The sequence below is a fragment of the Bidens hawaiensis genome, unplaced genomic scaffold, assembly GCF_021521415.1.
Source record: "Bidens hawaiensis isolate Kalapana, Puna unplaced genomic scaffold, B.hawaiensis_p1.1 tig00032473_1, whole genome shotgun sequence".
NCBI classification, from domain to species: domain Eukaryota; kingdom Viridiplantae; phylum Streptophyta; class Magnoliopsida; order Asterales; family Asteraceae; genus Bidens; species Bidens hawaiensis.
Window position 1 is genome coordinate 205,721 of NW_027495542.1, and position 16,273 is coordinate 221,993.

The 16,273-nt window shown below is 36.0% G+C and overlaps 1 protein-coding gene across 1 annotated transcript; it reads right to left on the bottom strand.

Annotated features, from left to right (window-relative positions):
* Positions 1–1,840: 1,840 nt before the first annotated feature.
* On the bottom strand, positions 1,841–6,756 carry LOC143583619 (putative aspartyl aminopeptidase). Its single transcript, XM_077065875.1, has 11 exons — positions 6,608–6,756; positions 6,404–6,539; positions 6,226–6,304; positions 5,667–5,869; positions 5,415–5,484; positions 5,233–5,334; positions 4,993–5,148; positions 3,697–3,870; positions 3,531–3,605; positions 3,310–3,450; positions 1,841–2,254 (listed from the first exon to the last, which is right to left on the bottom strand). The coding sequence occupies exons 1-11, from the start codon at positions 6,690–6,692 to the stop codon at positions 2,033–2,035; spliced, it is 1,443 nt and encodes a 480-aa protein (XP_076921990.1). The 5' UTR covers positions 6,693–6,756; the 3' UTR covers positions 1,841–2,032.
* Between the last annotated feature and the right edge of the window lie 9,517 nt (positions 6,757–16,273).

The following is a 16,273-nucleotide window of genomic DNA, read 5'->3' on the forward strand; positions in this document are numbered from 1 at the left end:
AATAAACTAGAAACGCGATATAGATAGTTAATTGATATGTGTAATTGTTATACAGTTAGTCGTGCACAGCTCAAGAAAGGAATAACCATTAACGATGAACGTAACCGACTTCAGGTGAGTTTCTAGCTCCATTCCTTGTTATGTTTTCGGGGCTGTGTGCATACACGATGTGATTAGTTAATACACTTAACCTAAGTGATAAGTGTATGCCATATATGTATTATGTGAAATGTATGAATGATTTCTTGTCGGTACATGAACGATCTTCGGAATTGCATGTACTATCAGGAAATGGTTGATGTTATATGTATGATGTAAGATGAAGAATGAATGATGTATGTATGTGCGTAACTTACGATTATGTATATAGAAAGTATGTTACGGATATATGGAAGAAAAGGCACCGGACCCTAATAATATCCGAGGTTGGAGGGTACCGGACCCTAACTATATCCGAGGATGGAGGGTACCGGACCCTAACAATATCCGAGGATGAAGGGTGACCGGACCCTAATAATATCCGAGGATGGAGGGTATCGGACCCTACTAATATCTGAGGTATGTAGGGCGAATGCTCTTTATAACGTAAGGTTAGTTATGTATGTGTATGAAAGATTGATGGACAGGTTATGTATATAATGCGTACCTTCGGGCATGTATATGTGTAAGTAAAGTAAGTTATGTGATTAACTAGAACTCACTCAGCGTAGCTGACTTTTAGTATGCACGCAGGCAAATAGGTTGAGGCAGCTCGCGTGATTGAAGACACATGGCATGGAACCAAAGATACTGGCATCTCGAAGAAATGTTGTGATGTTTTAAAGACTATGTTTTGTTTTAAATGACTAAGAATGTTTAATAAGACAAGATTTGGAGGTTATGTAAGATAATATGGTTGAAGTTTTATATTCCGCGTAAAGTTTTAATTAACTCTGATTTGTAAAACTGTGTTTATGAGTAAATCCAACACCAAAGTAGGGCTACCGGTAACGAGGCTTACATTTCTTATACACAAAAGCTTCATCAGCGTTCTTGATGAATCCAAATTTCTTGACCTCTTCATCAAAACGGTGATTCCAACTTCTAGATGCTTGTTTCAATCCATAGATTGATTTCTTTAACTTGCATACTTTATTAGGATGTTGTGGATCAACAAAACCTTCGGGCTGAACCATATATACATCTTCCTCAAGATGTCCATTTAGAAAAGCAGTTTTGACATCCATTTGCCATATCTCATAGTCATAATATGCGGCTATGGCAAACAATATCCTAATAGACTTTAGCATTGCCAACGGCGAGAAAGTTTCATCATAATCAACCCCTTGAGTTTGAGTGAAACCTTTCGCTACAAGTCTAGCTTTATAGGTATCCAAGTTTCCATGCATATCGGTTTTCTTCTTGAAAACCCACTTACTTCCAACCAGTTTGGAATTTAGAGTGGTACAACCAAGTCCCATACTTGGTTTTCATGCATGGATTGCATCTCAACGTTCATAGCTTCAAGCCATTTTTCACAATCAGATTGTGACATTGCATCATGGTATGTGGTTGATTCATCCGAATCTACCACATAGCATCCATCCATGAAAAATCCATATCTTTCGGTACAATACCAGTACTTTTCCGATTCTTTGCCTTTGATACAACTACCATACTAAATATTTTCGGTACTGGTACCTATATTTGGGAATTTTCGGTGCCAATACTCTTAGTACCGGTACCGAGCTCATCCCTAGTATCTGAAGGAGTGCATCCACTTCACCATATTCAACCTTATAATTTAACTAAAAATAATATTTTTTTAGAATTTATGCCTCATTAAAAAAACAAAAAAACAACACACTTGTTAACAAACTGGTCAAAACTAAAGTTTATTGTCAGGCCAGACCCGTTCATAAGTATGATTTTAAAGTTTGTAAGAACAAATGTTACACAAGTTCAAAAGCAAACTACATATTCAGAAACCATGTATCGGATCAGTAACTGAAACAAAGGCATTTTGACCATATTCCACTTGATAGATCGATGTCTAAATGTCAACCGCAATTTTGGCATCAAGACGAGTGAACTCTTCAAAAAACGCCTTTAAATGCTCATACGAATGCTTCACATCATCAACCGCACACATCTCTCTAATGCTGTGCATCGACAGTTGTGGGGCCCCAATATCAACGGTCCGAATCCCCATGCCACTTGCCAGAATTGGGCCTATGGTTGAACCACATGGCATGTCGTTCCGAACCACAAAGTCCTGGTATACAAAAAAAATTCTCTTGATCATTTCATCTTTAAGCTTTTAACAACCGAATTCAATCCAAAACTGACAGCTTTGAATTATGTTTATTTTTAAACAAATTTACACGGTTTTGCGTGTACCAAAAAAGTGAACCCGTAAAAACTGAAAAAACCAAGTTTTGATATCAAATATAAGGATTATATGTCTGAATGTATAGTAATTTATAAAAAAAAAATAATAAATGGTGTAGCCCCAAATGTTTAATAAATCATTCATCGTCATCGTACTCAGTAATCCCACCAATAGCAAAAGCTATGGTAGGGTCTGAGGAGGGTAAGATGTAGGCAGCCTTACCTCTACCCCATAGGGATAGAGAGGCTGCTTCCGATGAGACCCCCGGCTCGATATTAACAAAAAAGTCAGGCACAAAGTTTCAGGCCCAAATTCATTATTTGAATTACTTGGCCCAAAAGTTTCAAGCCCAAACAGCAAGACCGGAAAAAATTGAAACCAAATGGTTTTCAAAAACCCAAAAACCAAATTAACTTAAATCTTGTCGGTGTGGACGGAATTAACTTAAATCTTGTCGGTGTGGACGGATTAAAAATTAATCTTGTCGGTGTGGACGAGATTTCAACTCATAAGAAATTAACCAAAAGCTCGTCTTCTTGGTACAAATTCATCTAAAATGCGTCTTGGAAGACTAAATTTAAAGGCACATTTTTCCATGTCTTTAGAATTTGAAGGGAACAAGTAGGAAACATTATAAAACCGTCTGGCAAGACTGCTTTTGAGAAGAAGATTTAGTGAGAAATATGAACGGGTCCCTCAATATTTTCAAAAATATGGTCGGATTTTCAGAAATCTTTACACGTGTCAAAAAACAATTGGTTTAGAAATCTGGTCAGATCTTTTCCCAATGTGTCTCCTGAGTCCAAATTTTGTGGGCTATTTTGGGAATATTGAAGGATTTAGGGCTATTTTCTCCTTTTCTCTCCTAAAAAGGGCTATTTAGGGAATTCTCCCTTTAAAATTATCTTAAAAACCAGAAAATGATATAGCAGGCCAACCTGAACAGGAAGATTGTGTGTGGCTGCTATTTCCTTGAATATGAAGGCAGTAACAGCATTAGTGGCATATCGTTGATTTGCATTGTGTTTAATCACAAGCCCAGAATGTAACTTCGGTTGATGATTCTCTTCGTGTTTGTCCTAAAAGATATTATTCCAAAAAGAGATTTATAAAAGAATATGATACAAAAAGACTATACAAAAGGTAGTTAGACACAAACCATATAATTCGGATGCAAGGCGTGTGCCATGTCAGCAGACACCAAAAAGCTTTTCTGAATTGCTTTCTCTAGTAACTACATTAAAAGTAATGCAATCATTCTTACACCACACTCATTAGAGATTATAATAATTAGGATATGAAGCTATTATTATTACTATTATTACCTGTGGATTTGAAGAGAAAAAGGTTGTGATTCGGGATAGAGCATCAAACATAACTGGAGATCCGGCTCCTTGTGCAGAACTAGACCCTACTTCTTCATGATCAAATAACGCCACCATTCTCACACCACTCTCATCTTCAAGACTTTTTTCTGACACTGTGGCGTCTATTAATGCCTGATATCAATATCCAAATTATTAAAAAACCAAAAAAAGTAAATATGTATAATTATGCAATGCGGAAAAACAGCGATAGCGGTAACTTTAATATCATGCGAAATTTGTATATATGTGTAATACAAAATACTAAAACTTATCTAATATTAATAGCAAAATCAAAAGTCAAAACCCAAAACTATCAATTAACAAACTAAATGACTGGATAAAGTGATTTGGAGAAAAAACTTAGACTGGATAGTAAGGTGGAGGATCGGCTGCATGGAGTGATCTACTGGATGAGGTCGTTGTTCACTCGTTCATTCATCAGAGTCGATAGGCTTTGGGGTTAAACTTAATGAATATGGGTTCTGGGAAAAAAAATTAACGGGTATGGACTTAGGGTTGTAAAACTGGTCATATTTGGGCAAAAAAAACTTTTCAACTGATAAACTCAGTGATAAGACCGATATAGCGGTAGTAAAATATCGGTAAATATCGCCGATTTTATCGGAACCGATATTTCAATCGATATTTTGCTGGATATCCGATAACCTCTATAGCACCGAAATTGATAGCATAGTATGAAACAGTATACTGCAATATGTATACTATATATATGCAGTATACTGCAATCATGTGTGTATGATATATATTGCATATATGTATTATGGAGTTTTTTGGTTTTCTCATGAAGTACTAATTTTGATATATACCAAAGTCCCTCAACCTGTAAAAGAACACATAAAAAAAGTCAGCAAACTAACTTTTGCATACTAAAGTCCCCCAAACTTGTCTAATATGTGTGTGCTTTTGAATTATCTTTTTAAGTAATGACTTCTTAGCTCTTAAACTGGTTAAAGAAAATAGTATAAACTTTTTTTCTTTTTTCAAATGTTGAATATCGCTTTATCAAATTTTAACCATCTTAAGATTTGATAAGTCATTATTTGTAAAAGAAATCGCAAGTGACTATTTTAGAGAGGTTTTGGACTTTAGTATGCAAAGATTAATTTAGTGACTTTTGGTGTAATTTTTACAAGTTTAGGTACTTTAATATACAGAAGTGAATTAGTTTTTTTATAGTATCAACTCATATATTTATTTTAGAAACGCACAATTGTCAAAACAGTAATTTCTTACCTTTAAAGAGCAGAAAGACATACAAAGATTATCAAGCCTTCCAGAGAATACAAACTCCTTCATTGCACCAGCAATTACACTTGGTTGAGTATCACATGCTTGTAATTCAAAATCACAAATGTCATCTGGTTTACAGTCAGCATGAGCAGCAAGAAGCTAACAATAGGAAAACAAATAATCAGTATATTAAAGTAACTTTGAAAATTAACGAAAAAAATATAAACAAATAAAGTGCACCACCTGCAACAGAAGAGGATGATGCTTCTGGTTACTAGGAGCATTTGAGCCTTCATTGGGCTTCCCATCTGGCACATTCTCAGCAAGTGCTTTGTTAAGCTCAGCCTATCAAAAGATATACTAGCAACTTAACATAAAGTTCAATATTCAATTCTATATTTAAATAAAGTAATTACTATTATTACCTTAACCGATGTTGCCAAAACTGGAGCCAGATGAGTTTGTGTATTCACCTTAAATCCATCATTAACACCCCTATCCAACCAAAGACAATACAACAATCAAAACTGTCAAGGGCCGGTTACTATAAACAGGTCAAAACTCTGTTAAACTGTATCAGATGTTACTTATTAATCATATTTAACACACTAATCATTTTAGATCAAAATGTTTCGGGTCAACCGACCCAGCCCGTTCCAAACCATACCATAATATACCTGTCAAGATGGATAGCAAGGGTTGGAATCCGCATGATAGGCTCGTGAATTCTAACGAGCCGGTGCGAGTAAGTTGCAGAATCACCTTTCCCTTGTTTAATAATCATTCTTCCAGCAATGGTCAAATCACGGTCAAACCATGTATGCCATAAACCACCTCCATATGTCTGAACACCGACTTCCAAATAACCACCTTTCGATACCTAATCAATACGCACCAAACCAAACCTCAACTTCCATCAATGAAACCTACGCAGCAGTCAATATCGTCCATATATCGGTTATCAGTCCCCATGTGAAATATCGGTCAAAATATCATTCCCAATAATATTGGACCCAAATTTGACCGATATTTCCGATATTAGTATTTTAAATCTTAATTCTCAGTTTTTAGTGTTTTAAGTCTTAATCAGTTCCTACTTGTTACAATTGTTAGTATTAAATTGGTATATATATAATTTCTGCATAATATTAAAAATCACCGATATCTCACCGCGATAACTACATAGAGTGAAACAAATAGAAAAGACATAGTTTACAAAAAATGCAGATGAATAACCTTTGAAACAGGCTTCAGTTTGAGACAAGGACTATCAGTATGAGCACCTACTATGTGAAATCCATTGCCAGCAACATACCTAAACAATAAATAATAACATTTTAAAATTAAAAAATTACCTAATGATCAAATAATAATTAAAGAAAAACAAAGTAGTAGGACTGGAATTAAGACATACTTTTTGCCAATAGCAAAGGCAACGATGGTGGAGTAATTCCTGGTGAAGAAATACTTGTTTCCGGGTTTTAGATTCCAATCGCCCCGTTCGAATATCTGCTCGTATCCAGCAGCTTTCAATTGGCGCTTCGCTTCGTCTATAGATCAATAAAAACGCAATTAAATTAAACAAGACGGAATGAATCAATTGAAATGAGTTACTTACCGACGGCGTGGAATGCGGTGGGAGAGGCGTTTAGGAAGTCGATGAGATCGGCGGCCACTGCAGCTTCTTCCTTATTAGCAGCCATTGATTTGATTGATCGGAGGAGATGCTGACGACTGTGTGCGTGAGTGATACCGACGAAGCTTATAATAATAAGATTCGACTTTTCTTTTCTTTTCTTTTCTTTTCTTTTCTTTCACTCAACTTATTATTATTCCCCAATTTGTTTCTTTATTCCGTCACTGAACATGTTATGTTCCTTTTCTTTGTTTAAAACCGATGGATGCCACGCGATAGGTACCGGAAATTTGATCAATATCGGTTTGGTATCAGGATAATACCAACTTACCAACACTCCGCATAGCAAGTGAAAGTGAAGATCCAAAAATTAAGTGTTTGTATTGGTTTGATTCGTTAAGGTATTGGTATGATATCAGCACTCAGTATAGCAACTGACAGAGAAAACTCAAAAATAAAGTCATGATACATCCAAGAAAGTATTGACACGTGTTTTGTATCAATAGAAAACAATACAAACTGAACACTAGTTTGCGTATGATAATACTGACATTGATGTTGTTCGGATTGAAACGTCATGATACCAATATTTGCTATCTTACGGTGACAAATTAAAATATATATATATATATATATATATATATATATATTATATTGTAAATATAACTCCATTATCAATAAAACACGATTGTAATGTCAGTAAAAAAATAACACTACGTGTTCACATTTATTTAAAAAACAGAAGTTGAGCAAGTTAATATGTTATTTAAAAATCAGCTCGCTAAAATATTAAATTGAGCTGCTTTGAAGTACAAGTATTAAAAGTATTTTTTTAAATACAAAATTTCCATCTTATTTGATATGTAAGACACATATGATAAACGGTGTGGTAAAACTTAAAGGTTTAGATCAAAACAAAATTATAATGATGGCTTTTTAAGAATATGTAATAACGTATACAACATGTTCTTCTTGTTGGTAAGCGTCAAAACTATGATGACGTTATATGTCTAATATTAGTCTAATATTGTCTCTTTTGTTTGTTATTATACCACTAGTTAGGTTATGCGTAGTGAAGGGGCTATAAAGGGGGCGAATTACGACACCTGGAGCTTTGTCAGTAAGGGGTGGAAATTTGTTTTTGGGGTGTAATGGTGTAGGGGCTACAAATTAGGCCCACAATATCTTTTTTTATTATTTCTTTTTATAATTAAACTAAACAAATAAAACCCAATTTATTTAAATAACTAAATAAAAATGTATTAAAATTAAAAAATAAATACAAAAAAATACATAAAACTAAAAAAAATTATAATAAAAAAGTAAATTATAATAAAAAAACACACCACAACAAAACACATATAAAAATACAAATAAAAAACTAATCTAGTCGTCTTCATCTTCGTCTTCGTCCGCGTCCGCGTCTTCGTCCTCCTCCTCCTCTTCGTCCTCAACGAGACGATTATCCCACACGTGTTGAACCAAATCCGTCTTCCAATTGGTTATGTATATCACTTGATGTGAGCTGGTGAATGTTATACTTTCGTTGGTCTTGGGTTGGTTCATGGAACTGTTCTGGAACGCTTCCTGGTATATAGTGTTGACATATTGCGTTTCCCTCGCCTTCTAAAATCATATTATGCAATATGATACACGTATACATGGCATCGCTCATTTTTGCCAACGACCATACACGACATGAGTTATTCACATAATGCCAACGTTTTTTAGAACCCTGAAACACCTCTCGGTATTCTTTCTCGCGGACTCTTGCTTCTTCTTAAAATATTCTCTTTTTTCTTCGATCGGGTCTTGAAACGTCTTGACAATGATTGAGTGCTCTGGATATATCCCATCTCCCAAATAGTATCCGTGACGATAGAAGGTATCGTTGGCATAGAACGGTAAGACCGGTATGCTACGGCTGATGTAATACTCTAGCACGGGTGACGCGTTGAGAACGTTTATGTCGTTGTTGGACCCGACTGAGCCGAAGTAGGCTGACCAAATCCAGAGGTCGTGTGAACAAATGGCTTGAAGACTAACCGTTGGCACTCCATGGTCACCACGAGTGTATTGACCTCGCCATGCGATTGGACAGTTGGCCCACTCCCAATGCATGCAATCTATACTCCAGAGGTCGTGTGAACAAGTGGCTTGAAGACTAACCGTTGGAACTCCATGGTCACCACGAGTGTATTGACCTCGTCATGCGACTGTACAGTTGGCCCACTCCCAATGCATGCAATCTATACTCCCGATCATGCCTGGAAAAGAATGTTTGCTTCGTGTACATCGTATATGCGAGTTAGGTCGTTTGAAGTAGGAATCCTCAGATAATGACGAGAGTAATTGTATTATTCCTATACAAATAAATCATTAAAAAATATTTATATTAAAAACAATAATTAATACAAACAATTTAAATTTTACCGATGCAAAAATTCTCCAGCGCATCTCTCGTTGTTTTCTCAGCCATCTTTAAATACTCGTAATTGATGTCGGTTGTGTTGCCGTATGCGAGGATGCGTAGAGCCGAAGTACACTTTTGGATGGCGGAGAATCCTAAATATCCTCTTGCGTCGGGTTTCTGTTGAAAATACTCATACTCCCGCTCCATATATCAAACAATGCGCAAAAATTAAACGCTTGGACATCCAAAAACGACGTCGAAACATAGCGTCGTTATAGGTAGGTTTGTCGTTGAAGTAGTCCTTCATCAAACGAGTGTTCGCTTGCTTACGATCCCGAAGGATATATGACCGTCTACGTGGTGGCGAATAGCTAGTAGAGCTGGGCACTATGTTATTAGCGACGACCCGAACCGCGTTCGTGACCTATAAATGCTCTTCTGCCACTCATCGATGAATTTGATGAATTCTTTGACTCCCGTTGATTAATTGATCCCAAATCTTGGCAGTATTCATGGAATCCAGGGAACCCATTGAGTTTGAAGAAGTATGAAATGATGAAAATTATTGGTAGTTTTATGTTTGTAACATCCCCAAAATTTTGATCTAAATTTGACAACTTAGGAAAGTTGAGGGATCAAAAATAATCTCAAGATAAGTAATGAGAAAATATTAAATCAGGAATTATAAGAAAAATAGGGAAATAAAAATATTTCCTAAGTTAAAATTTACTTACATGAAAGAAATTCCATCCCACATTGGAAGATGTAAGAAAGTGGAAGAATTCCACTAAGGTATAAATAAGGAAATGAAATCCATCCCACATGGAAAGTGGTAAAGAAATGAAATCTCTTTATAAGGAAGAGATTTTCCATAATAATATTCTTTTATGAATATCATGCACTAAGAGGTCCTAGCGGAGGGTACGTAGCACCCGACGCGCACGGGCGAGGGCGAGGGCGAGGTCGAGGGCGAAGGGTGTTGGGCGCAATGTGGCGCTTTGATGGCGCACTTTGCACTTCGCACGCTTGGACAATGAGAATTAGACTAGAAATGACAAGCTATCAAAGACGAGTGACTAAAACTGAAAAATAATATCCATGGACCCATCGCGCTACGCGATGAGTCCAAGAGGACGGCCATCGCGTACCGCGATGGGCCGTGATGACTCACGGACACGTGTCACATCCAAGTGACACGTGGCACACGTGTCAGACCATGTGGCACACGTGTCAGGCCACGTGGCGTGACCTCAGGAAAGGGGCCATCGCGATACGCGATGGCGAGAGAAGTAGGACCCATCTCGTACCGCGATGGGATCCAAAATCAGCTATAAATAGGGGGTGGATCGGCTCATTCCCACACACCTCCCATACTCTCTCTCTCTCTAACTACTTTCTCTCTCTACCTCGGTTTGCGTGCCGAACATTGTTTTGCGTGCCACCGACCCGATAATCATAACCTCGTAATCCATGCCATAAACCCGGTGTTTTCCTCTAAGTACGTGCACGACCCTCAGCCAAACTTTGCTTCGATTTGCGTGCCAAGAAGGGTTGATCAAAAACACCTCGATAAACGTGCATAGAGTAGAAGTGCTGCTCGTATAAGCTTAAGAATATCTAACTCCGAATACCCGTGCGAGGTAAGGGGTTCTACCTAAGTTATTATTTTATTATTATAAATGGCATAGACCATAGTCGGAGGTATAGCCGAACCTTGATTATAATATAACTTCTCTTAAGCAAAGGTTATAGTTAAAAATATAGTTTCTTCTTGACTAAGAAACATAAGTAATTATATACCAAGGGTATAATAAATAGTATTTCTTTATTATTAAGAAATATGATATTCAAAGAACAACGTATAGACGTTTCTTCTTGAAGAAGAAACGTAGCATATGATTGATAAATAAAGAAAGGGACTAAAGGTCCAAGTGTTTTATAAACAAATGCTTTTTATCAAGGTTAAAGCTATACAAAACGGACTAAAGGTGTGTGGGAATGAGCCGATACGTTAAAGCTATACAAAACGGACTAAAGGTTAAAGCTAAACAAATGCTATTTTATAAACATCTGGTATCCAATACCCATGTGTTAGAAGAAATAATATTAAGATCAATATGGATCATGAAAGTTGTACCTGAGGTTTGCCCCGCATCCCTCTTAGCTATCAACTCTTTGAGATAGGTTGGAAAATTTCTCATCCAATGGCCTATCTCACCACAACCAAAGCACGGATCCTCAGCACTAACCTTTAGCTTCTTTGGTTTTGGTTCTGCCTTTGCCTTTCCTTTGAACCTACCCTTGACTTGCCCTTTACCACTAGCAACCTTTGCTTTTGGTTCTGGGTGATGCCTCTTCTTCAAGCCACCCTCATTGATCGTAAGAACAGGTAAAACCCTTTTACTCATTCCGGATTCGGCTTTTTTGAGCATTGCGTGAAGCTCACCAATGCTCTTGTCCCATCCGTTCATGTTATAATTCATAATGAATGTCTCAAACCTTTTAGTTATGCCATTTAGGAACATATCCGTGGCTAACTCTTTTGTGACGGGACAGTTAAGCCTTTCAAGCCGATCAATGTGGCTTTTCATCTTAAGCACATAAGATGAGACAAATTGGGTTTCTTCCATATGACATGCATGAAACGCTCAAACCGTTTCGAAGCGTTCCACCCTTGCTTGAGTAAGGAACATTTCCTTAAGCTGGGTGATCATGTCATATGCCCCATGATTCTCGAAATCCTTTTGGATCTTGGGAATCATTGTTCCCAACATGAGACAAGAAACTTGCACCGAATCCTCGGTGTATTTCAACCAATCGTTGTAGGCATCCAAGTCATTAACATTTGGTTCATCGGGAATAGGATCGTCCAATATGTAGGATTTCTTTTCTTGTTTGAGAACAATTCTCAAGTTTCGATACCAATCCATAAAGTTATTGTAATTTAGACGATCCTCATCAAGTATAGCTCTTAGTGATAGGTTATGCACGGGTGGGATAGTTCCGTTAGGTGCGTTGTTTGCGGCCATCTAAAAAAATTTAACAAAGCTCAATTTTAGTATTTTCAATATCATTAATAAATTTTTATCGTTAATACCCTTTAATGTCTTCAAGACAATTAATGATTAAAATCTAGAATCCAGTGTTACATTCACATAGTAGTTAGGTGACCTTTATCCTACTATTGAATTAACAAGGTAGTCAACGCTTGACGATTGCAACCCTTTGCAACTTCTAATTTTATGGGATCGGTTAAACATCATATGTTTAGTTGGAATGTTTAATCCCATCAACACATTTGTATGCCATGCTTCGGTGACCCTACTCACATGGTTTCCAAATCAAGTCGTCCTACTTACACATACATGTGAATTTGCACATACAAGCGGTTAGGTGACATTTATCCCACAAATATGGCAAACCCACCTCAAACTCACAAGTCTACTCCAATGTGGTTAGGTGACCTTTATCCCACATCGAGTTCCCAAGTGAGTCGAGTGTCATATAAAAGGATGGTGTTAAACTTGTTTTTAAAATGGATTTATGTTTTCTAAATTCTAGATTGGAAAACAATTTGCATACCTGCATTTGCATGCATTCAAATGCATGGTACTTTGTTTGAAAAACCAATTTTCAAAGTTTCTTTAATAAAACCCATTTTATTGTGAAATCATTAACCTTTAATAAAACCAATTTTATTACCTAATGATTTCTAAGGAACCAATTTTATGCAAGTTGTTGATTTTAAGTTAACAATCCATATGCAAAACATAAAACAACCAAACATGCATAAATAAAACAACCACAAGTTCATAACCATAGCCACCTAAACTTGGCTACACTTGTTGACCGAAACAAGTGTGCCAAAAGGTCTCTCATAAGGGACGAGAATGACACAAGGTATGTGACGGTGAACTCCCACTTGACCCCGCATCCAAATGCTTCAAGTGTCCACCTTGTGTTGCGACTCTTCCACTTTATTTGGGCTTCCATTTAGGCTCCAACTTCAGCTCCTAGCTTTCTTGGGACTCCATGTTTGGGTTTTGTCCATTGGGCTAAAATCTCATCTTGGACTATGAGGTCCATTAAGGCCCAAAACCAAAACCGTAACTTTGTTGCATCTTCTTTTACAAAAATATATCCTAACACATTTTCCTCTAGTAAAAGAAATACAACTAATCTACTTACTATTACAAAACAATATGAAATGAATAAATAGATTACAAACCAATATAAATGAATATTACAACCATATTGAATAATTGAATGAATCACAACACAAACACAAGGTCATGGCTAGGTTATGAACATGCAAATACATATCTGAATATGCAAACTGTGTAAATCCAAAATGGTTCCCCTTTTAACCCTTCAAGTTTTCGGCCAAGATTAAGCAAACCGAAAACTTTGGGTTTTTGTTCAAACAAAACAATCAATCATCCAAATGACTTAATTCTTCAAGATTACCACATGCATGTAAAGTATAATCTTGAAAAACCAAGGGGTAACCAAAAGCCCCAAAACTTTCGGCCATATGGTGAACCACACCATAAAACCCGAAAATTTTTAGATCTTTTGAAGCATGCATCCGTATAAGCGGCTCTTGACGCCATTGTTGGGTTTTAACAAGATTACTAAAGTCATATAAACCCATTTTATATGAAAAACGCAGCGGATTATTAAGTTTTAAATCTTGTTAATAAGATGAATATAAAACCGATTTTTTATGCAAAACCCAAGCCCCGGATCCATATACGAATTTGCATGCTTACCAATATAAACAACCATAGGGTGTTCATAGCATACTACCTTCAAGAGTCCAAGAAAATGAAGGAGATGATGACATAAAGGGCGAGTCTTCAAGATAGAAGAACCTAAAGCTTGTATACCCTTCAAGCTTCCAAACAAACACCTTGATTTTGCTAGGATTTACACTTGGAAAACTCTTTCTTGATATTTCTTTCCTTGGCCGAAATCCAGAGAGAAAAAGGAAAAGTTTACTTGCAACTTGTGTGTATGTGAGAGAGAGAGTTGTGAGTTACCAATGCAATATTTAATTCAACCAACCACCACTATTGCATGTCTTGAAATAAATAAAACAATTAAGTGAGAAGAGAGAATGGGGGAAAAGAAAGCAACCAAAAGATTCCCACTCAATTCAAACTTAAGTAATCTATTTTATTTATTTATGTTATAAACATAACATAACATGCAAAATCTAGTATGCTTTGCATATTGTTATTTAACTAACTTAAATAACTTCGTATATGCAAAATGCAAAAGCGGTAGGTTTTGCATATTGTTATTTAACTCATTTAAATAACATCGTATATACAAAATGCAGAAGCAGTAGGTTTTACATATTGTTATTTAACCTATTTAAATAACATCGTATATGCAAAATGCAAAATCTTTCATAACATAAATTATCCATATAATTTATTTATTACACAAGTACAAATATTTAGAAATCCAATTTCCAAATATTCTAAGTGCTGAAATTTATTTGTTAGATCATATCTTAAATAAATATCGTGGTGTTTATCTAGCTTGTTATTGGGTATGACCCGACTTGGATCATAACATACTAGCCACATCAACTCTAATATGTGTCTTGGGCAGAACGATTCCAACACTAACCTCCACACATAAGATCCCCATACTAGTGCATGAGTGTTTACACACCGTGGGTACACTAATATGATTCACACAACTTTCTATCTAAGAGTCCAAGACCATTTACAAGTTCAAAGACTAAATTATCAAAATAAATCTTTCATGAAAAAAAAAAATGAAGTAGAAAGAATTATAAAGAACATACACACTTTATAAACCAAACTTTCTAGTTTCTACTTTGATTTTGAGAAAAAAAAAATCGTTATTTCATCTCGAGCAACCACTGGAAACTAACGGCTTGTACTTCTAAACAAAGATTCGAAATTTGTTTTAATATATCCTTTGTTTGCTATCTAACTAGTGTTTTACCCGGCGTCTTGCGTCAGGGCAAGTCGGTAAAACCTAAACGGTGGTAAAAATCAAGCGTGAGTCGGTAAGTCGATGCGAATGTTGTCAGTTTCGGTTATATGCGTTATTGTACCAAAACTAAAACCAAAATATTCGATGTTTAGTTGGTCAGTAAACCTGGGCGATGGTAAAACCCAAATGTTGTCGATTCCGGGCATTGAGGCGGTAACTCGACACGAATTCGATTATGTTCGTTACGATACATGAACTAAAAACGGGGGGGGATATAAAAACAAGGTGGACCAATGGGTTGATGCTAGTCGGTAAACTCAGACACTGTAAACCCGAGTGTTGTCAGTCCCAGAAGCTGAGGTTGTGAGTCCACACGAATTCGGTCGGTATACTTCACGTTCGTTACCTTACTGGATTTAAAACAAACAAACACAAAATTGACGTTCGGTCGGCAAATTCGGTTGGTTTATGTCATTTCGTTACCGTACCGAACTAAAATAAACAAAAAAAAACACAAAATTAATGTTTGGTCGTCTTCTATTATGTTCGTTACGATACCACAACTAAAGTTAGAAAAAAAAATCAATCGCCAGAGACCAATACGGTGTCGCCAAGTGGCTCAATCGAGACTTAGCGACACCAAAGTCCTCAATTGTATTTGTATATATAGTAATGGGGAAAGTGAATACGGAGTTGTTAGCCGTGTAACCTTACACAGAAACCAATCAAAACTACGTAGTTTTGATTAAAAAACCCCATTTAATTAAACTCCTTTCCATACTTAAAATAATTATATACTTCCACCTACAGCTCGACTGTAATAGAAAGTGACAAAATGTTAATTTTTTTATTATAATGTTTGTTTACGAAGAATTAAATCATTAATTTGGCTATTACGATTTGAAAACAAAAGTTTTGCATGTTTTTCAAGATGGGTTTTTTTTCTTTTTATTGGATGAATTTGTTTTCCATTAAAAAAAAACTTACATAATCCAAGAGTTTGCATATTTCCATAGGAGCTTTTTGTGTTTCCAATTTTTGTTTTACATTTATTTATTATTTAACTATTATATATAACCTCATTTTAATTCAAACATAACTTAAAATTCAAAAGAAAAAAAAATCAATTAATTCTAGAGTACGAGCTAGATCCAAAAGCATAAAACTGCAGCAACTGTTTTCCAGATTCAAGATTAGTAAGTAAAGATTTTTATAAAAGGGGAAGGTATTTTAGTTAAATGTGATGTGTTTTAATTGGT

What these genes read in the sequence shown, in the direction of transcription:
- LOC143583619 (XM_077065875.1), bottom strand. Translation starts at nt 6,692, where the DNA reads ATGGCTGCTAATAAGGAAGAAGCTGCAGTGGCCGCCGATCTCATCGAC. An exon ending in CTTGCTATCCATCTTGACAG is followed by an intron (nt 5,485 to 5,666) that starts GTATATTATGGT and finishes TTGGTTGGATAG; the next exon opens with GGGTGTTAATGATGGATTTA. An exon ending in TTTTCTCTTCAAATCCACAG is followed by an intron (nt 3,606 to 3,696) that starts GTAATAATAGTA and finishes CTTTTAATGTAG; the next exon opens with TTACTAGAGAAAGCAATTCA.